Source organism: Quercus robur, chromosome 1 (assembly GCF_932294415.1).
Source record: "Quercus robur chromosome 1, dhQueRobu3.1, whole genome shotgun sequence".
NCBI classification, from domain to species: Eukaryota; Viridiplantae; Streptophyta; class Magnoliopsida; order Fagales; family Fagaceae; genus Quercus; species Quercus robur.
In genome coordinates, this window is record NC_065534.1 from 9,433,857 (window position 1) to 9,456,585 (window position 22,729).

The window sequence follows — 22,729 nt, forward strand, 5'->3', positions numbered from 1 at the left end:
AAATAAACTTTTAATAAATCATATATATTATATATAAATATATATATATATATATATATATGTATGGGCGTGACGAGATGGGTACCCACAGCACCCGCTGGAACAGGATAAAAATAAAAATAAAATAAAAAATAAAAAAACCCACCATGAAGTGGAAGTGGGGCAGGGAATAGGACACCTGCCTCGTTGCCATTCCTTACATAAAGATATCTTTATCCCATTTACGACACCTATATATGAGACCTATTAGGTTATTCTTAAATGAGAGGACAAGTAGCACACTGAATGCAATATATAATTTCAGGAAAGTGTAACATGCAGGTCTTGATAATGGGCCGACACCTTCAACGAAAGAAACTGAAAGAATTAGGTAACTTAATAATAACATGACAAAATGGTTTGCATATTTTGTTGTCAAGGTAAGTCCAAGACAGTTCAAACAACTCAAAAAGTAGAGCTTTGCCCACAATTTTGATAATAGTATAGGCACTTAAGAAAAACACTAGTTTATGTCTTCATTTGCAGAATAGTCTTATGGCTTATTGGAGCAAAAACAGAAGCACAAATATAATTCTTGAATATGTAACTTCACAAAAATGTTTTCTTTTGCACTATAATGTATCATGTAGTACGTACACATCATATGATACTTTTGACGCATCAATATTATTCAGCTTGCTAGTCCACTACTCCGACGACTAATTAATTGGGACATGCCACCAGACAGTGTCTTCTATAGTTACAGCTGCTTTTCCCCAGTAAACAACAACAATAACCACCAATTAACCCAACATTCTGAGATTTCTCATTGGTCATAAGTAGCACCTTAGTGATTATTAGAGCTGGACTCCAACTATCGTTTAAGATGTCTATAATCAAATTGCCAGCAGTATCAACATTGCAGTGGTAAATACGAGTTTTGAACACTACCTGCAAGCCTAACGTTATAATGGGAGGAATAAACAATGGACACTAAGCATGATAAGCGGTGATAATTCCTACATACAAGACTATACACATTTGCGTTTAAATTACATAAATTATTTTTCTCAGCTGAAATACAATATTGATAGAAAAAACTTTTACGTTCTGTGGATTGTTGGAGTGAAAACCTTAGATCTCTGAATCATAAGATTGTGGCTTAAGTTCAAACAGTACCCTAAACTGCCTATTTGTATGCTATAATGGTATAATAAATTAGAAAATCTTTGCGAATATATCAGTCTTATGTTTATTATATAGTTATGCTCACACACACATATTAACACAGAGTAGTACCCACCAAATGCAGAATCATTATGGAAAAAACCCCTAAAAACATGAAACGTCAAAGCACAAAATGCTCCCCATTTTAAAGTGGACTTTTTCCATAGACGACTCTCATCTGCCAAGACTTCATAATTTTGTTATTTGTGTAAGATAATTTTAGATTGTATATTTTAGTGTTAAGCAGATGCAAAGGGCTTAAAATAATAGCTCAATTGGTAAATTCTGGATGGTTGAATAAGAGATCTAGGGTTCAATTCCCGCCTACACCAAAAACCGATTGGTGTCTTAGTCTGATGATAAAAAACTATCATTAAGAGTGGACCCCATAAGTTGAAACTCTCTCCAAAAAAAAAAAAAAAAAAAAAAAAAAACTACTACTAATAGTGAGCCACATAGTAACTATTATTATTAGAAAAGTACAACTTATAATGTGAATGTTTATTAGTTTTAGGCAATGTATTCTTATTATGAGTGTGACTTAAAATAATTTAAAAGATTTTGTTGTTTTAATAATAAAAATTTTTAATTTAAGATTGAATTTGAAAGCAACCCAAATTATAGGAAAATTATGTAATTTAACCAAATCTTTAATTAAGGAGACCACTTATTACAAAAAGAATATAGCAACTTGATATAACCATAACTTGACCCAATTTTATTTTATAGTATATTGTTTCAGGTTTGATTTTGTGAGAGCAATGCGGCTCCAATATTTTTTTTCACAAGGGGGGTCATAAAAAACTTAAATTAAACAAAATTTAATAAAAAGAGAGCTTGAATATATTCAGTTATCGAAGAAAAAAAACACATGAAGTTTTACAATTTGCTTCTATAGTTTTACAAGTTTTTATATTTTGAAATCGTTACATGATAGTTCGTTATCACTTGTCATTATCTATTATCAAAGTGGGTAGATGTGACTATTTTTTTTGTTAAGTTTATATAACATTTTTGTTTTTATGCACTTATCATTATCTATGATAGTTCACTTAGTGTCTTTTTAAACAATTAAATGCTTGAATAATTATTAACTTTTCAAAAAAATAAACACTAACTTTATATATATATATATATATATTTTTTTTTTTTTTTTTTTTTTTTGGTCACTAACTTTATAACAAAAAGTTATTATAACATGATAACAATACACACACATGTAAATGTAACAAACCCTTTGTATTTCCTAATTATTAAATTATATAAAATTATATTATATTTATATAATACACTCACAGATTCACACATACCACAATTCACACAAATAACATTATAACAAAAATATGAAAATTAATGCACACATTCAATATCATACATACACTCACAAACATATAATATAAATTTATAATAAAGAGAAAGATACTCACAAACACTCATTTTTTACTCTTAGAGTCGGAGATACCAAGATAGTTAAATAGAGAAGAGAGGTGAGATGAGAATCATGAGAATTAGATCATATGAGAGAGAGATCTGTGATTTGTTTTATTGTTTGGTTTTGGGTTGGGTTGATATATGATCAGGGTGTGCACAAATATTTTTAAGGGTAAATTAAACCGGTAATAAAATATTTTATATATATATATATATATATATAAAATCCGTTTTTCCAATTTTAGTTGGGGGGGGGGGGGGGGGGGGGGGGGGTGAACATGTACAGCCGCCCATGTGTGAGAGTGACTTTCTGTTTTTTTAAGTGAAATTCTCTCCTCTTTATTGTGACGTAGGCCGAAGATCAAACCATATAAATTCTTGTTATTTATTATATGTGTAATTGTGTCTCATTTTTCTATTTAGATTTTTTGTCTTATTGTTTGTTTTTTTGTGAGATCCTTTTACAATTCCCTATTCATATTTACAATCAATTTTCTGAAAATACCATCCTCACAATTCATTCTATATAGAGGTCCTTTCTTCTTCCCTTTGTTTTTTTTTTTTTTTTAAAATACTAAATACAGATTTTTTTTCTTTTTCTTTTTTTGAGAAACAGTAATATTTAATAGAACACATGAAAGTATATATACCAGTGATTTAAACCGATTTATAAGACATTACATAACCAGATTATCACTACAAAAGGACCTAACTCTTGTAGTGTTTTTAACTGTTGTTTAAGGTTTAATACCACACTATATCCATATTCTTAACAAGTGATTTTTATATATTTATTATTTATTTTTTTACAAATATTCAATAGGCTTTTTTTTTTTTTAGAGAGAGTTTCAATGGGCTATTCTGCAAACAATTTACACCAGACCATTTTTATATCAAGGAGACAAGGATGGTGTAATCTAATCATGCATGTGTAATTGTGTCCCTTTTTCATTTCTAGGTTTCTTTGTTCCTATCTCTTGTTTGTTTGGTAGGCTAAAATGGTCAAATACCACTGTTTTTGAAAATATTTTGCAATCTACCACTATTTCTGAAATATGTAGGAATCTACCACTAATTGGAAACTCGAGTTTTCCATGTACTCGAGTTCCATAAAAAATAGCACGGCAAATTAAAAGGCTATTTTTTCAAAGAACTCAAGTTTCTAGAACTTGAGTTATACAACAAACTCGAGTTTCAAAAATGTGGTAGATTGCTAAATATTTCGCAAATAGTGGTAGATTCATACATATTTTCCCAAATAGTGGTATGTGGCCATTTTGGCCTTGTTTGGCATCTTTCGCCAAATACATGGTACTGTTTATATATATTCAAACTTGTGTGAAAATAGTCAAAATACTATCCACATGACACATTACTACTCAAAGGACCCTTTAACACAACGCTAGGAACAGGTATCTAGTTTCACCATTGTCAGCAAGTGATTTCATTTCCCAAATCTCAATATAGATTATAGACTATTCTGCAAACAATAGAAAAATGTAACAAATGACTCTTTTAATAATGAAACTAACTTATAAGTTAATTTTTTGTTTTAGTTATAACTTTCTAAAATTTCAATTTTTCAAAACTTTTTTCAAAATACAAATATATTTTAGTATATTTTCGGCAAAAAAAAATTCCAATAAAAAATTAAATAAATTGTTTCCAAATGAACACAAATGCATTTCCCAAATCCCAATATAGACTATTCTACAATCGGCCTACACCTAATACATCTGCAGCTCTAACCATATTCTAGTCAGACTTTACAAGGCAATATGCCTATAGTCAGATTTTACCGCAGATTTCCATCAGCATGTAACACATTCCCAACCATTTCATATTCTATTTACATATTTTCACTTATTCAACCATCTCAATTTTCAAAATTCACCTCACGTGAATGAACTTATTGATATTTTTATGCATGACCAAATTGATGATGTTCACATTAAATTTTACTCCAAGTTGAGAGCTCATGCTTCATTTGGTCCCTCAGAACCCTTCTCAGTAACTTGTTAGAAGCTGTTCTAGGAAACTCTGGAACAATCTTAACATAATTCACCTGTTAATCATAAAGAGAGTTGGAGGGATTGTATCAATAACTTATAAAATAATTTAGACCAATTTGTGAAAACCACCATGGAATTGAAATCTATTCCATCTTTTCTACCCATCATTTGGAATGAATTGAAGACACTTTTCAAAGCAATTGGTACGAGTGTAAAATAATATATGTGGATTCATTAGAACTCAGAAAGACACCAATTTGATTTGGAATATGCTAAAACTACTATCCATTCTACTACAAAGAGGTTAAACTAATGTGACAATGAATGTGGTTAATGTCACATGAAAAAACATAACGTGAATTTTTGAATTACTTTTTATTTATATTGTCTTTGAGAGTTAGCACATAAGATGTAAGCATTTATGTAGTTAACGCACCATTTGTTATGCTATAAAATATTGTCATTGAAAACATTTACAATGCATAAACCACCAAAACCGATGGTCCAATTGCAGGAGCCCACCAGTCCAATGGCTGGAGCCAGTGGTCCGACAGCTCAGCCCACTAGAACAACGACCCAACCATAAGATGGAGGGATAGGCACTGTGTGTTTTTGTAAAATGTTTTACCAAGTTTTTATAGTCAACAACAGAAAACATTTTTCAGGTTTGACCAAATTTTAATGAAACAAACATAGCAAAATGCTAAAAATATTTTTCAACGAAACAAGCAAAGCATAAATTTGTAACAATTGTAACATCACTATGGAAAAAATTTCAAAGATGACTGTTCAATTTTGAGCAAGAATCTGATCTCTTAAGAATGGTCAGATGATGGTAAAAGTAAAAGTAAAACTAATCATAAGCCAAAGGAAGAAAAAAAATAGTCTTAAGAGTCAAACCTTAAACAACGGGTTGAGGTTGCTTTGAATTGTCCTTGAGAAAAGCATTTTCAGCTTGTCTGGTTCAATAGAAGATCCTTTCTTTAAGACTACAAATATGGCCAATTGTTCTGGACCACCATCCACGGCTGCAACACTGATTGCAGCAGTCTCCAAGATGCATTCATCAGCACGGTCACATACACGCTCAATTTCAACAGAACTTGTCTGTGTATCACCAAATATTCAAAGTTTTCAATATTTCAGATGTTAGTCCAAGCATGCCTATTAAAGCACTCAGTCAGGTCAAGCTTATTGCAAGTTTCAAAAATCAAAGGCTTTATTCCAGTTGTACTTCATAAAACTCATTTTTATCTATACATACATACATACATATATATATATATATATATATATATTTGTTAATATGCTATTGAGCCAGTTTAGCCAAATGTTTCCTTTATTTATTTTTTTTTTAGTTTTTCTTCTTCTCAAATTTTTTTTTTTTTGGGTGTGGCTCTTCTTCTTCTTCCCATTATATACCACTTTACTGTCACTCTTTGTCCAACATTTCTCAGTCCTTTTGGGCTCTCTTTCTCCCTATATTTCCTGTCTTACCGTTATTTTTTCTCCAATCTTTTTTAACTCTTCTTTTCTCCATTCTCTTTTCTATAAATTTGCTATGAGTAATGTTTATTACATATAAATTGTTTTACATTATTTTATACACACTCCAAAAAACAACTGAAACTGTGACTTGAAGTCACAATTTCCCATTTGCTATTACTACTTTTGTATCTCTCTCTTTCCCATTCAGTTCACATTCATCCACAAAAAAAAGGAGATTACTCTCTCTCTCTCTCTCTCTCTCTCTCTCTCTCTCTCTCTCTCTGTTTTTCTTTCTTTTGGTGAATATTTTATTCTGTCTTGTAGTTCTACTTTAGGTTTAGGAGTTTTTGTGTTTTTTATAGCTCTACCATAGATTGATGCATTTTGATGCTTTTGTGTTGTGTTTCTTAATTACCCATCATAGGTATTCTCTCTCCCTCTAATGGCTTTAATTTGATTTTAGTTTTAGTTATATTTAGTTTTTTTGAAAGTGGGAATTTGAGTTTATCAAAACAAATCTACTTGACTATGCATTTGAATGTGCCTACCAACTATTTGAGTAAATATTAATTACAAAGTCTTATCTTTTTTGCCTTTGATTGCACCAAAGTAAAGTTCAGTTGTACAGAAGAAACTCTAAGAAAATATTACCCATTATGACACAGGTTAGAAGAATATGGATCATCTTAAAAAAGAACAAAATTAACCAAACACATCCAAAACATGCAAATAAAAGACTAACTGAAACAGAAAGAGTAAATAGAAAAGGCTAATACTGGAAGTGTAGGAAATATTTATTTTAATTTAGTCTTATTTGATTTTGGAGTACATTGTAATATTTGTAGGCAATTGTATTTTATTTTAGGTCTTAATAGTTAAAAGGGTTATTAGTATTTTATTTTATTAGAGTCTTTAAAATTCAATAATTGGGATTTCCTAAGTCATTTAGAATGAGGTTTCCTACGTTAATTAGAACCAAGGTTTCCTATGAGAATTAGGATTAGGATTCAGTAATCTATATAACTAATATAAGCAGAATAATGTAATCCTATGAAGGGGAATTATCTTTATTATATATAAAATTTCTCTTGAAATTGTCCTGATGGTCTGGTACTGACTACAGCAAACCCTAGGTGCTGACTTCTAGAGCATCTTTGCAGCTTGGTGCTGCTGACTCCTAGATTCTCTATCTTTATTTTTCATGTTCTTTAATTATCCTGATTAATGGCCTTTGTTTGTCCTACATCAGATACATTTGTAGAGATAGGGAGACAGAGAAAATACTTGCAGAAATTGTTGCATTTGGAGAGAGAATGAGAGGGTCAATGAATATAGATGGGTAACACTCATATGAAATCAAGAAAGAGAAAAAAGGGAGAATTTCAGAAGAGAAAATTGTTTAAAGTGTAAAAATAAGACAACTAATCCTAGTTTTAAAATCCTAATTTAGTATCTTCAGCAAATTTCAGAAAATAAATTATAATTATGTCACATTACAAAATAATTACATATTTTCTCACATCGTGCAAGGCCACGTCTAGTTTGATGTAATGGTTATCCCTTTGTTTTCTTCCACGGGTTAATCCACAACAAATATTAGGGTAATTCTCAAATGATTGAATCACAAGAAGAGCAATATGTGGTACCTTAATGCCTCCAATGTTCATAGTGTCATCAGCCCTACCCTGGACAATGAAATATCCTCCAACAGTTCTCTTAATGATATCTCCATGTCTCCTGAGGTGCTGCCAATGCATATATATCATGTTATAATAGGATGCAATGCCAACAACCATCACATGTTTGTTATACTCACCAAGAGAAATATTTTATATAAACTTACTACCTTCTCTAGGTAACAATTATAAAACAATAATCAATATAGTAATAATAACTCTGTGGAACAAACTAGAAAAAGAAATTTTTTTTGACTCCAAACATGTTTGGAGTTATTTTTTTCCAAACCACTAAGTGGAGATTGAAGAGAGCATCCATGTGTGATTTTAATTACATGAATTTGTTAACGAGTCATGTGACTTGTTTAAATAATACACATGAATAATCTTATAAACCGCCACGTAATGGGTTGGAAAAGATGGCTCCCATCCAAGCATGTTTGGAGTCTAACTTTGTCCTTTAAAAAAATGTAGATAAATGTTGGAATTGATACAAATTGGTGCTTTTGCAATTAATTTATGGTCCTCAATGCATCAGAAGAACTAGAAGGTAACAATGCCTATGTGGTTCAGCAATTGTCTATCCTATGGGTGAGATAAACACACATGATACTATCTAAAAAATCATGGTCACAATCACAATCTAAAGAATTGGGATGACAATCAATGTAAAGTCCCTTGACCCAAAACATAAGCACCCAGTCATAGTCAGTCTGGGTGCATGGTCCCTAATAAGGTAAGACCACCAATCAGGCTGCTTTTTGGGTAGGAGACAACGGAAATTGTCAAATAGATATCCCATTCTAAATGTCTGTATAAGTATGTACAACCTAAATGATATAACAACTAGGCATACAAAGAGCTGAGTATGCAAGTATTCTTTTAAGATAGGTAGATTGTGGTGGGGGGGGGGTGGGTTTGGTGAGGTGGGGTTTGAACCACAAACATAGGACACCACAAAGGATGCCACAGCTAACAGGCTATCACTTGAACTAGCATGCAAGTTTTATGAAGAAAAAAGGGGGGGGGGGGGGGGGGGGGTTTGTTTCAGCATACCATTCCTTTGTACATTGGCATTCCCTTGAAATAAACTTCATCATGATCAGCATTAAGCAATCTCTCAGATGCTCCCATGTATAGGGGGAATAAACCAACTTCACCAACACAAGCTTGATCATGCTGTCATATAGGTCAAAGACATAAAATATATCCATTTATCAGTCATTTGGCTTGGCTTCTCCACATCCATTTTCTTTCATAATCATGGACATTGTTGCAATTGTTCAGCAATTATCCATCACCAGTTACTGAAATAACAGAATACACAGTAGAAAAAGAAAATTAACTTTCAACTAGAAACCATCTAATAAATATTCTTACATATGGTATCCCGTTTTCATCAAGGATGACAAAGCCTGTTGTCATTGATGCTGTGCTAAAGGTTCCAAAAGCTTGCGGCTGCAGAGGACATCCTTGGATATAAGATGACGCAAGTTCTGTGCCACCACATAATTCTATAATGGGATTGTAATAAGATTTTGAAGATAGCCAAAGGTCATCATCAACATTGGATGCTTCCCCTGTGGATCCAAATGATCTGCACATATCCATTTCTAAGTTCTTTTTCCTTAGATTTATATGCAAACAAAGTTTTTTAAAGTGCAGAGAGATATTACTTTATCCTTGTCCAATCTAAGCCTTTCATACATTTTGTACTCTTCCAAGCTTTTACTATGCTGGGAACTGTACCCAAAATAGTCACTCCTGCATCCTGAACAAAAGCAAAATCAAAATTAAGTTGGTATTTGTACAGAGGGTGCTAACCCTTATAGTTCAAAAAATATTTTACCCAATTTTCTTATTTGGTAAGTCACATGCACACACTCGGTGGCTTTTGAACTAATGACCTCACCCTTCAACTCATTCTTACGGTAGGAAGGACGTGTCATCTGAGCTTAGATCTCTTTGGTGTACTACTATACTTGTATATAGAAGTTCAGTATTCCAGGAGTTCCTTATTGGTCATACTACAACTCATCTAAATAATGTTTTTCTTTTCAAAAAAGCCTGGGGGAATATTTGCCTTTGTTCCACTACTAACCAAACAATTCACACAAAATAAAAAATAAATCTAAACAACCACAACTTTGATGGTATTTTATAAGATCTTTAGAGGGCTACATAAGTCTGTCTCTTCCAAAGCCAATTACCTTGGGTTGGATTTCCATTTTCATGCTGGCTTCCATTGTTTGCCTCATAATAATTCTTTCCGATTGATTTAAGTAAAATCAACTACCTAGAAATTACATTAATCTATTAGCCTTCAGGCCGAGAAAAAGTGTTGGAGGTGTTACCTGAACAAATTTTCCAAAGCCATGGCCAAGAGGTGATCCATGATAGAGTGCAAGAGTTGCACCACATAGAAAGCAAAAGAAGAGTACACATGGTCCCATCACCCATCCCAAATTTGTGGGCCAGCAGAAAACATCTCCAACTTGAACATCATTGTGAACCCATGCATCAGCAGCAGATCGAATTGGTGAAAGTTGTGTCAATGGAATAGCTTTTGGTTCTCCTGATGAAGGCCAAGCAAGGAACTAGAAAAATTATGATACAAGCATCTCATACTCAAGCTAAGAAATATATATGTGCTGGAACAACTTATCTACCTGTGGTTCCAGAAGAAAAAAGTATATTAATCACGGATTCCACTGGTTGATAGATTGGAATATAATTATTTGATCTGCCAAGAAGAGAATGTCATTACTGTAATTAATTCTTTGGACATTCTTTGAATGATAATACAAAGGTTGACCTTTATTTTCATTAAGTATTTTGTTGGACTAATTTGACACCATTGCTGTATGCATACCTTGGATGGTGATTGGCACTAGAAAGAAATTCTTTCCACGATAAATCCTGTTCTCTTAACTGCAAGCCCACATCATTACCAATCACAGGGAGCACTATAGCTTTATAAGGAGCAGCTTCTACAACTCGACTGCAAGGAGAAAGCAGAATAGCCATGATGATACAAAAAGTGTACTATTAACCTGTCCAGTCTCCAATCAGCATGGTAAAAGTATTTCAGATAAGAAAAAGGAATTAACATGCACAGATTCATTTCCATCTTGGGTAAGTGCTTCATGGTAGCTAACTTTCATGAAGTGCCTACAAGAACTACTTAAAAGGAAATTGGTGTTTGGCATTTGGCTTTTGCACAAAAACTAGCATTTTATAAGGCTCAGGTAGGGTGAATCCATCATTCACACACATGGCTTGTTGCTTTAGTTCTACCACCTGACAGAGAGAAAGAAGTTTCTCATCTATCTTAACTACACAATGGCAGTCTTTACCTGTACAAAGGTAACTTTCGGCCTCCTCTTAATATGAAATCCTGAATACAAATTGAGAACAGGAATCAATTTTCAAAACAAGGAACTATGTAAACTGAAACATATAAAAATTAGTTCAAAATTGATATATTACAATAGCTTATTTGTGGGCTTGTACAAGCCTAAACCCCTGAGGGACAGAACTTGTGGTACATTCACATGCATATGAACATAGAAATGAACTCAAAAATGTAAATGTGAACCACCTCAATGAATATTCAGGGTACATCCACATGTATATGAACATAGAAATGGGAGAGAACTCAAATACAAGTTGCATTAACAATTCTGAAAAGCAACGGTAAGTTGTTCCATGATAGAAACTAAGGGAGCTCCACAACTTTCTTTGACCTTTAGTCCAAAGCCTCATCCAATATGCTCAAATAGTAGTTACCTGATAAAAGCCTCTCCAAGAATTAACAACTTGTGAAAGACACATTTTTCGTGCTTTTCAAACTTAACTACCTTGCTTATAGCTACCAGCTTGGGGAGGGAAATACCAAACTGAGATGGAAGCAGAACTAGACAGTTTAACAACATAAATGTATGAAACTTGACATTTAAAAATTACCACAAAATAGTTTGAAACAAGTGGAAACATGGGAAGAACCATTAAAAGATTCTATCTAATTATTACAAAAAGTGGAAATTAATTTTTCGGTAAGATTGCCAGTTGGGAATTATTGCTGGATGGCTTAGAGATGTGCTTCTAGAAACTATTGATTAATAGACTGCTAACACCATAAGGAAGACATATTAACAATACAACTTAACAGCTGGATTTGTTCATACTCAGAAATGGACAGAGATCACAGCATAAGATGAAACTACTACAACAACTAGGCACAAAGAGAAAAAGGGAAGGGAAAGGTGCAGAAATAAATGATAAATACTTATAAAAGTAAACTTTGGTAATCCACTCATGCTAATATGATATGACACAGGCAGTATGCAGAAATCTAAAAACCAAATATACCATTGACACAATGCAGAATTATATGGATGATTGTATGCAGTACAATCAACGTGTATGATGAGCCAAACTAATGGTCAGACCATTTTTGCAAAAGACTGAATGGTCAGAGGCCATCATGTTTGCAGCTTTGAGCACTTATTTATTTATGGGTTTACGAGACAAGGAAAACAATTTAACAAACTAATACCTTGCCAATTACTGATTCTAACATCTGATGACCAAGTACAATTGCTATCACTTCACATATCTTCAGCATAACAGATTGGACCAACTTGGTTTGACTACTAAGGTAATCCCACATTTTTAATCTAACAGATATTTTATGAAGGTGAATAATCACCTGAGTGAAGATACCCTTTGCTTTTGACACACGCAAACGAGTTGCAATTTCCTTTGCTGCAAAACTGTCAGCTATTGATACAACAATAAATCCTGCTAGTATAATTGCCAAATATATGATAACTGCATTGATTGTCATTGGCATATCAATTGCAATTGCATCACCCTTTGAAAATACTGCATCCAGTGCATTTGCCACCAACCTATAAATCATTTCAAAATCCTCTTAATATATGCATCTGTCTTAGGTTGAAGAATTGAAAAATAAAGAGCCAAGTACACTTTATAACTCAACCTTTCATTTCAACGTGGAGGACTACCATTCTTTAAAGACCCAAAAAAAAAAAAAAAAAAAAAAAAAAAAAGACAACCACAACACCATTAGATTCCCAAAAAGTGCATAGTTGCAAAGAATCACATTCTATGAGATCAAGGCAGTATCTCTAATATATCCCATTTGCATTGACCCAGTTAGAGAGAGAGAGAGAGAGAGTAGTTATAATGTTCACTCAGACACAGTAGTTATAATGTGCACCACACTTTAACAGATAACACACTCAATTGGGGATAAGCATAATCAAGTGAGAGCATACATTACTCGTTCTCGAAGTTCTTTCAGTGTCATGTGATTTATATTGGAATCATCACAGCCTTCATCCCTCCACACAACAGCCACACTGTTATCTTCTTTTCTTGGATGAGTTCTAGGAAGCAAACAACACTCAGCAATATTCAAAACTGAACCTGGAAACCACGTTCCCCCTTGTTTCGATTTGTCGGTAGTATCTAAAATGTACTTTGGGGCCTCATGAAATGAAACTGAAAGCTCTTTTAGAACAATAGACCAGTAATCCTGAAATTCATTGACATTTACATAACTAAGTTGAAATACTGCTTTGCATCAAAACTAGCATTTACGTAGCAAATGAAGGCACAAAAAGCATAATATACCTCAGGATGCTGAACAGAGAAGTTCTGAAAGTGGCTGAAACTTGTAATAGGATCCTTGTATGATGTTCCTAACAGCTTTGAACCATACTTTTCCATCAAACGTCCCAAGTTTGTATGTTTAGACTGATCTCTAACAAACAGAGCGAGAAGAGATCAGTTAGGAGTAAAAATCTGAACATTTACTCTTTGAATATATCAAAAATGCAACCTCAAAGTCATTACAACACAATAAAATTGAGTTATCAATTGGAATGCACACACTAGTAACTTTCTGCAACAAAGTGTATATAAGTTTCTGTAACTAATGGTACAACCATCAATCATAGACAATTGTATTAAGTTTAGTTAAGAGTACAGCAGCAGTGCAATGTTAATGCCGGTTACATTTGTTAACAATTGCAGCTAACCTTAGAATAAACATTACAAATGCCTATAACATTGATCCAGAAAACATGGAAAGAAACATGTTCAACTAAGCTTAACTCCTAACAGAATCATTGAAAGAGAGATCGGATTAGTTAAGTTCACTGATTTCTTTTTAAACCCTGTGATCTAATAGAACCATGTTGATTGGACCCCACATATTAAGGGGAAGTCTGGGACCACCCATTAGAAGAGCGTTCCAATAATAATTAAATAATTAAATTTACAGTTTCTTAAAAATTATTTTTGGGACAAGTGATAGTTTATTTGTTGATACTTGCCAGCCAAATCTAATACATTATTAGGACCTGTTAGATGAAGGGTCTCAATCAGTTTTTCACAAAGACGTGGCAAACAGCTACCAAAAAGGATAATCTCTTTATAACTAGGCAGCTAAATAGAAAAGACAAAAACTGCAGGACCAACTGTATGAATAACTATAGGGACTAAATAACAACGGAGAAAACATTGCAATGAATCAGTGAAAGCAGTAGGTAATTGCTAATTACTAAGTATCCGTTTGGGTCTGCATTTGCGGATCTAGGTTTCGTTTCTTTCCTTCTTTTTTTTTTTTTTCAGCAGCATGTTTTGACTTTTCAACAGTAAACAGTACATCCATGCACTGTCCATGAATCTCATAAACTCCTACAGCACTATTTATACGTTTAAAAATTATTTTACTACAGTGTTTTTAGTTTTTAATTTCAATCAAATAAGTTCTATCCAAACAAACCTTAATCAGTGAAAAATAGAACTGATGGAAAGAAGTCAAAGACAAAGAGCAAAACCATACAGAGAAGGGAACCAGTAGAGAGGAGGACCATTGGTGAGGGAGTCCCAGTTGGCATAGACCGAGTAGTAGACTAGCTGATGCAGCGCATGTGGGTGCCATGGCTTTAGCACCCTTTGAGCCACCAGTGATCGCCAAACCTCTCTTGGGTCAGACCCTTTGGCTCCAAAAACTGCTTCTTTGAGAACCCTTTGGAATTCTTTGGCCTCCTCTATGGTTAGCCCTGCCTTCACAAAGTCCTCCACTCCAACTTCGCTTATGCTCTTCCTCATCTTTGTCTCTCTATCTCTCTCTCTTGATCTGTGGTAACTGGTAAGTGACAACGTTGTTGTAGACTAGTAGTAAAAATAGTTGTAACGTAAGAAGTATTGCTTAGGTGAGCAGGACCAGCCATAGACATTTTGAGATGTAAGGCAAGAACTAAAAATAGAGCCTTTTTTATATTTATATATTAATTAAATTAATGTTTATTTAATATTTTTATATTATAATATATTTCATTTAAAATATATATATATATATATATATATATATTTTTTTTTTTTGAGATGTAAATTGATTAATTAAATTTTTGTACAAATTCTTCTAACATCTAATTTTAAGACTAATATTTTTCTAATCTCGAGTTCCTTCATTACATAATTGACCAGTACATTTAGACTCAAACAACTTGCAACAAAAACAAAATGCTTGGTCTATATCTTTTAAATACACTAGCCATTTTCTATCATGCTTCTCCCCATTTGATAATATTTGAGTGTAATGAATAGTAGAAAAATAGCTAGTGTCATTACCTCTAGGAAAAATTATATCATTGTCTCTAATTGGACCTCTTTCTTACTAATAAATTTCTTAATTTTGTGTCAATATTTTTCCAATTACCTGGATCATAAATATTTGAAAGAGTATAATTTAACATGTCATTATTATTTTCATTTTCTTCTAGTTGAACATCATTATGGTGAACTTGTTCATTTGTGACATTTTCTTCTAAATTATTTTGAAGTTCATTATCAAGATTTGTTGCATTGCAAAATTGAACGTCATTGTTATCTTGCAATTGTATCATTTCATTATCTTCTAACTCTTTTTGGTAAATTTCTTGCTCATTTGTGATATTTTCATCTAAATTTTGTGTTATATTTTGTTTATTACTAATAACAAATTTATTCATTGATCCTTTTTGAGACTCAATTAATTTTTCTTCTTTTTTTCTTTGTTTAAGTTTTTCATATCCAGATGCATATTTTCTAGTAAACATTTCTAATCAAATAATATATTTATAAAGACTAAAATAAAAAATAACTTTCAAGTGTAGAGCAAATGAGAAATAGAACCTGATTTATATAAAAAGTATTGTTATAGTTTCACCAAACAATAACAAGTTTTTAGCAATCTCAGCCTGCATAAATAAAGACTTACTCAATATATTACCACTAACTAAAATATATATATATATATATATAAAAAAAACATAAGATTAAAATTTAAAAAAAAAATTAAGCACAAGCAGAACAAAAATTTAAGCACAACCATAACACAAAACTTATTAATAAGACCCACCCACAACAAAAAAAAAAAAAAAAAAAAAAAAAAAAAAAAAAAAAAACACGCACACACACAAAATAAATCCTATCTATAACCCAAAAAAAAAAAATGCAGGCTTTATAAAAATAAAAAATAAAAAATAAATAAAAAACTTGAAGGCCCAAACAAACGTGAAACGTCCAGGCAGCCATAAACATAACAAGTCCAATCTTATTATCTTAACAAATAAAATGAAGAGAAAGCCAAGCGCCCAAATATTTATACCTGATACGGTGAGCAGTTGAGAGAGGTGGAGAGCAAAGAACCAAATTCAGAGAAAGAATGAGAGAGGTGGAGAAAGCTTGCTTGAGCAGTTGAGAGAGGCGGTCCAGGCAAAGGAAGCTTGCTTGAGCAATTGAGAACAGTGGAGAGAATTAGAGAAAGAATGAGAGACAGAGAGAGACGGAGAACAGAGAGAAAGGTAAAATTTTTAGAGATTTGAGTTGTTTTATTTGTTTTGATTTGTGATTGTTTTGTAGTTAATCTCTTAGACCGAACTTGTAGTTTATCTTATTGATTTTTGGTTTGTCTAGAGGAAAATAGTTATTTTTGGGCAATGATTTTGTTTAGAACCAATGTTTATCTACTAAAATTTTTGTTTTTTAGTTAAAAGGATGTGTCAGATTTTTATAATTCTTTTGAAACTTTTTTTTTTTTTTGCCCCTACTACGCCTTCTTTTCTAAAATTTGAGGCCCCCCTTCCATTTGGAGGCCTTAGGCAATTGCCTAATTGGCCTAATGGAAGGGCCGGCCCTGTAGGTGAGGTTGGTCCACGTGTTATATATGGCAGCGAACCTTCCAAATTTCCTTATACACCAACTACTCTCTCAAACTCAATCGTGTTGGTAGAGTACTCACGAAGTTTCTGATATCATTTCAAGTACGAAAGGGCCTTTTTTTTGGGGGGAGGGGAGGGGAGGGGGGAGAGAGTTTTTTAAACACCATGTTAAAAGTAAGATTTTATAGAAAGAAAGTTCCCATGACTGGAACAGAATCACTGTGTCCATATCCAAGCCAAACGAGAAGTGGGTCTATCATCTATGTCTCTTAACATTGTAGAAAAAGTTTTTAATGATTGGAAGACATCTTTTTCACGACTTTTTTTTTCTTGACCTACTTCTACCCCGTTAAGTGCCACTGTTGTTATTGTAGTTTGTGACTCCTCTCATTGAACCATAGGGAGTTATGACAGTGAAAATCGAAGGATCAGAACTCAATTGTCTAGTACCATGTCAAAGTATTGGTAACACTATGAGGGCGTTTGGATTCAGATGAATCCTGCGTCCACGTTTCCAGAGTTGCGTTTTGCTTTTTTTTTCTTTTTTTTTTTTGGCCCGCATTTGTTGACTTTGGGGGGACAAATTTTACTGTTATGAACAATAAATATACTGTTCATGCACTGTACTGACACTGTTTATGCATTTAAAAATATTAAAAATGGGTCCCACGGTACTATTTACACATTTAAAAATTATTTTGTTACAGTATTTTCAGTTTTTAGTTTTCAGTTTCAGTAACAATAAGCTCAATCCAAACGGACCCTATATTTGTCTAGTACCATGTCAGAGTATTGGTAACAACACTATTTTTGTCTTGTAGGACCGATCCATTCAAACTCAAACTTCCATGCTCGAGCGGCAACATAATAAAATGCCACAATTATCCCCCGTCTGCCTCACTTTTACATCAAATTCACTATTTTTTTCTATCACTTACAATCTATCACGTGGACAATTGCAGCACAAATTGTGGTACTTTATGTGGTCTTAAAATTTTTGAATTCTTTACACAACTGTCCAAGTCCCTTTTAGGGATGACAATTTAAACCCGCACCCATAGGTTCCTATCTCACCCGTCCTTCATGGACAGGTTTTACCCACCTTGCAAAACAAATGGGATGAGGATGGAGGTTAATATTTTCCTCCGTACCCACCTACATCTGCTCTGTTTATATTTAAATAATTAAAAAATATTTTTATAAGTTTTTTATAAGACATATGTGTTTTTTTTACCTACTAACTTTAAATTTATCTTTCTAAAAAAAGAACTTTAAATTTATGATTTTTTTATATTGTATTATTGAATTTATACTTTTATGTTTTAAAATTTACGTTATTTATATTTTTTTAATTGTTGAATTGCTATGTTTGAATTGTTTTTGTAATTCTTATTATTTGAATTGTGGTTTATGCTTTGAGAAGGATTTGTAATGTTAGAACTTTTTAATTTTATTGTTTTATGATTTTTAATTTAATGCATTCAAAATAAACATTTAATAAATTATATATAAAAATAAAAACAATTCGGGTGTAACAAGTGGGTACCCACTGGTACCTGCTAGAATGGGGCGGGGAAAACAAACCCGCCATGAAGCAAAAGTAGAGCGGAAAATCGGAAACCCGCCCCATCGCCATTCCTTACACATAAAGATAAATCCTATGTGCGACACCTATATATGAGACCTATTAGGCTATTCTTAAATGGGAGGAAAAGTATAGTACACTGAATGCACTATATAATTTCAGGCAAGTGCAACATGCAGGTCTTGATAATGGGCCGACACCTTCAATGAAAGAAACTAAAGAATTATTTAACTTGTTAACAACATGAGAATAGGGATTGCATATGTTGTTGTCAAGGTAAGTCCAAGACAGTTTTGAACAACTCAAAAAGTAGAGCTTTGCCCACAATTTTGATAATAGTAGAGGCACTCCAGAAAAACACTACTTTTGTATGTCTTCATTTGCAAGATAATCTTATGGCTTATTGGAGCAAAAACAGAAGCAAAAATATAATTCTTGGATATGTAACTTCACAAAAATGTTTTCTTTTGCACTCTAATGAATCATGTAGTACACATCATATGTTACTTTTGACGCATTAATATCATTCAGCTTGCTAGTCCACAACTCCAACGACTTTTGGACACGCCTCCGGACACTGTCTTCTATAGTTACAGCTGCTTTTCCACAGTAAACAATAACAATAACCACCAATTAACCAAACATTCTGAGATTTCTCATTGTACATTATTTCATATTGCGTCCTGAATGTCTCTTTCAGCCATTATCAAACACACACTGGGATGGTCATAAGGTTAGCAAGATACTGTGAAAAATTTACAAACAGCTTTTCCTTGTGTTCACCTTGATTTTATGACCTATCCATGAATCAAAATGATGGAACATCTGCAATTCGAATGGCACGTTTGTCAGATTCACCCAAGTCACTTGGCAAATCGCCTTGTCCACTCTGCAGCTAGTTCATCATATTTTTCTCTATCTGCCAAGTACAATCGGGCAATGCCAGGGATAAGCGGCTTATCTGCTGCGACGAGAATATTCATAAATTCAGTACTAGAGAGAAAGACACATCCAGTTCAAGGGTTATTTTTGCTGATATCTTAGTTCCAACTCAAAGCTATAAAGGTCCATGTTGGCACAATTTGAGAAGTGAAAACCCCAATTTTACTTCCTTTAATATTGTATGCACAAATTGGCATTGGCTACTGCTGTTGGTGACACGTGTAAGGGATGCATCCGGCATCCCAGCACGCCCTTTTACCCCCTTCCCAACATACAAACACAGATTTTGAAATTAAAAAAAAATTCAGATATTTATTGTAAAAATGAATGTCCAAGAAATCGAAAGAACTTACAGGGATTAGGATTTGTGAAAATTGATCTGATTGCAAGTAGCACCTTAGTGATTGTTAGAGCTGGACTCCAACTATCGTTTAAAATGTCTATAATCAAATTGCCAGCAGTATCAACATTGCAGTGGTAAATACGAGTTTTGAACACTACCTGCAAACCTAACGTTATAATGGGAAGAACTACAAATAAACAATGGACACTAAGCATGATAAGCAGTTGATAATTCTTCCATACAAGAGTACAACACATTTGTGTTTAAATTACACATTATTTTTCTCAGCTGAAATGCATTATTGATAGAAAAAAAATTTACGATTGTTGGAGTGAAAACCTTAGATCTCTGAATCATAAGATTGTCGCTTCAAACAGTACCCTAAACTGCCTATTTTTATGCTATAATAATGGTATAATAAATAAGAAAATCTTTGCGGATATAACAGTCTTATGTATATTAAATAGTTTCATATATGCTCACACATGCGTAAGTACCCACTAAACACATAAAGATTATGGAAAAAACCCCTAAAGACATGAAAAGTCAAAGCACAAAATGCTCCCATTTTAAAGTGGACTTTTTCCATAGACGACTCTCATTTTAGGACAAAGCTTTTTGTTTTATGCTGACTAAAATGTTAATAGATCCACCTCCCCAACCCCCCCACCCCCCCTCTCCAACCCACCCTTTTTTTCCAGTGGTTGCACACCCGGCAGTACTGTCCCTTTTACTTCTTCACCAAATTCCTAACATAAACCAAAGAAACTTAGAGAGGGTGTCATAAGATATATGTTGATGTTCTAATAAAATGTGCATTCTGATGTTTAAGATGACATAATATTTCAAATTGTTCAACATACCTTTGGAGGTTTGAATGGATAATCGCTTGGAAATGTTATGTCTAGGAAATATATACCACCTTCATATGGAGTTCCTAAATACATGGACGCACAAAAAGTTCAGTCAATATTGCTATGTCAGTTATAATAATGATGCACAAATATATTTCCTTACAACCATCTTTGCATCAACCCTACATTATAATAAAAAGCCAAATTACTGCTTTGGAATTGGAAAATTCACTCATATTCATTTGAACAGTTAAGTGATATGCCAAGAACCCAGTAATGGAATGAAATCCAACCCAAAATAGCAAATGCGTTGGTGTGTGTGCTAGTGGGGGCAAAGAACCTACAATGGGCCCAGGACTCACATGTTGAATTTAATAAACCTCATAGAAGCATTCTCTAGTTCTCTAAACGGGAGCTAGACAACACAGAGAACAAGAAAGAGGAACTCCATCTAAAAGTAAACTCGAATCACAAGATTAAGCTTGACGACCGGAACTTCATCACCAGCCACACTACTCAAAATCAAATAAAACTCAAGCTAGCGTGGTTGAGGATGTGAAGAAAGTTCCTGAAGTTTCAACAACTGGGATTGTTATAAGGAAAAGGTTGCAAATGATGATGTACAATAACATGTACAGGATTATATTTGATAGGAGATTCAATAGAGAGGATGATCCTTTGTTTTTGAAGCTTAAAATTGAGGGAGTAAGTTTAAGCTAATACTCGAAGAAAAAGGAAACTCAATTAGGCTTGAAGACCAGAACTTTGTTACTGGCCCCATTTCTGGAAACTATTTAAACTGAAGCTTAAATTGAGAGAGTGGAAAAATTTAAGCTAATACTGAAGACAAAGTACACCCAAATCATATGGTTGATATTGAAACCAGAAATTCATCACCAGCTGCGCTAGTTAAAATCATCAAAACACAAACTTAGAATTGTAAACTTAAGTAACTCAAGCTAAACATCCAACAAAAGGCAAAACACAAATTAGGTTTCAACTAATAGAACTCATCACCAAGCCATTACTCCAAATCATCAAAAATACAGGTTCTTCAAATCAAGCAACGTGGATAAAAATTGAAGCAAAAACTCAAACAAACTACATCCACAATCACATCACTAAGCCTTAGAAAGCAAAACTTCACCCAAAAACCACCAAAAAACTCAAACTTGAACTAAAAAGTGAGTAAAAACACAAGCCAACACTCAAAGCTAGCAGTAGTGGCCTTAAAAGCTAATTTTATGACAAACCCATCACTCATAACCACCAAAAGACTGGAGCTTGAACTAAAAAGTCAGCAAAAAACACAAGCCAGCACTCAAAACAAACAGCAAGCAAAACCCAGAAGACAAAAATAATGAAACCATAGAAAGTAGTAGTGTCCTTAAAAGACAAGTATATGATAAACCCATCATTCAAAACCACAAAAAGACTGGAGCTTGAACTAAAAACATAAGCCAACACTCAAACAAAGCAAACCCCAGAAGACAAAACCAATACTAATAGTAATAGTAGTAGTAGTAGAAGTAGAAGGGGATGAGAGGAGACCTTGGGGGCCAATAACGGTGGCGACCCAGTGGTAGAGATTGTCACCCTTGGGTCCAGCAGAGCAATCGGGAGGTGGGTCCATGTTGAGCTCGGACATCTCCCTCTGAATCCTCTTCCCCGAAGCAGACAAAGAGGTCGTCGATGCTGTCAATGCTATTGATGATAATGATGATGATGCTGAATTCCCTCCTATTCCTCCTGATATCATCATGCTCTCTCTCTCTCTCTCTCTCTGTGTACTCTTCAATAAAACGCACCGTTTTTACTCTTTTTTTTTTTTTTTTTTTTTGGTGGTTAGAGTTACAGTGTCACAGACACAAACACAAAGCTAAAGAGGTGGACGAAGGAGTGGTTGGTGTGAAACGCACCGTTTTTATGATTGTAAGAAGCTCAAAACGCGTC

General features: G+C 33.5%; 2 protein-coding genes across 8 annotated transcripts in view; both read right to left on the reverse strand.

Annotated features, from left to right (window-relative positions):
• LOC126719453 (probable CoA ligase CCL12) overlaps positions 1-15,088 on the reverse strand; it is a 105,630-nt gene extending 90,542 nt beyond the window's left edge. The window contains exons 1-14 of one of the 3 annotated variants that reach the window (XM_050422004.1): positions 14,691-15,088; positions 13,475-13,604; positions 13,117-13,376; positions 12,525-12,726; positions 11,170-11,210; positions 10,686-10,814; positions 10,483-10,556; positions 10,168-10,388; positions 9,490-9,584; positions 9,194-9,410; positions 8,870-8,992; positions 7,784-7,882; positions 5,550-5,756; positions 4,297-4,702 (exon numbers count right to left, since the gene is read on the reverse strand). In XM_050422004.1, the coding sequence (XP_050277961.1) occupies positions 4,589-4,702; positions 5,550-5,756; positions 7,784-7,882; positions 8,870-8,992; positions 9,194-9,410; positions 9,490-9,584; positions 10,168-10,388; positions 10,483-10,556; positions 10,686-10,814; positions 11,170-11,210; positions 12,525-12,726; positions 13,117-13,376; positions 13,475-13,604; positions 14,691-14,959 (2,181 nt within the window). In that variant the 5' untranslated portion in view covers positions 14,960-15,088 and the 3' untranslated portion in view covers positions 4,297-4,588. Of the gene's footprint in view, positions 1-4,296; positions 4,703-5,549; positions 5,757-7,783; positions 7,883-8,869; positions 8,993-9,193; positions 9,411-9,489; positions 9,585-10,167; positions 10,389-10,482; positions 10,557-10,685; positions 10,815-11,169; positions 11,211-12,524; positions 12,727-13,116; positions 13,377-13,474; positions 13,605-14,690 lie in introns of those variants that run through there. The other 2 variants (XM_050422009.1, XM_050422013.1) reach the window with 2 other exon arrangements.
• LOC126719566 (constitutive photomorphogenesis protein 10) lies at positions 688-22,647 on the reverse strand. Of its 5 annotated transcripts, XR_007653189.1 has the most exons (5): positions 22,328-22,631; positions 20,786-20,859; positions 19,933-20,080; positions 19,421-19,601; positions 19,055-19,233 (listed from the first exon to the last, which is right to left on the reverse strand). XR_007653189.1 is itself a non-coding variant. In XM_050422107.1 (4 exons), the coding sequence occupies exons 1-4, from the start codon at positions 22,536-22,538 to the stop codon at positions 19,501-19,503; spliced, it is 531 nt and encodes a 176-aa protein (XP_050278064.1). In that variant the 5' UTR covers positions 22,539-22,631; the 3' UTR covers positions 19,055-19,500. The 5 variants fall into 5 exon arrangements, 4 of the variants coding, with proteins under 4 accessions (XP_050278071.1, XP_050278064.1, XP_050278057.1 ...); XM_050422107.1 differs by having other exon boundaries at positions 19,055-19,598; XM_050422100.1 differs by having other exon boundaries at positions 19,055-19,601.
• Between the last annotated feature and the right edge of the window lie 82 nt (positions 22,648-22,729).

Excerpts from the sequence above, each read along its gene's own strand:
- LOC126719566 (XM_050422100.1), bottom strand. The coding sequence starts at position 22,538 with ATGATGATATCAGGAGGAATAGGAGGGAATTCAGCATCATCATCATTA. Across the intron at positions 20,081-20,785 it reads ATCCATTCAAACCTCCAAAG|GTAGTGTTCAAAACTCGTAT; the intron begins GTATGTTGAACA and ends TTAGGTTTGCAG. Across the intron at positions 19,602-19,932 it reads TTTCACAAATCCTAATCCCT|CAGATAAGCCGCTTATCCCT; the intron begins GTAAGTTCTTTC and ends TTCTCGTCGCAG.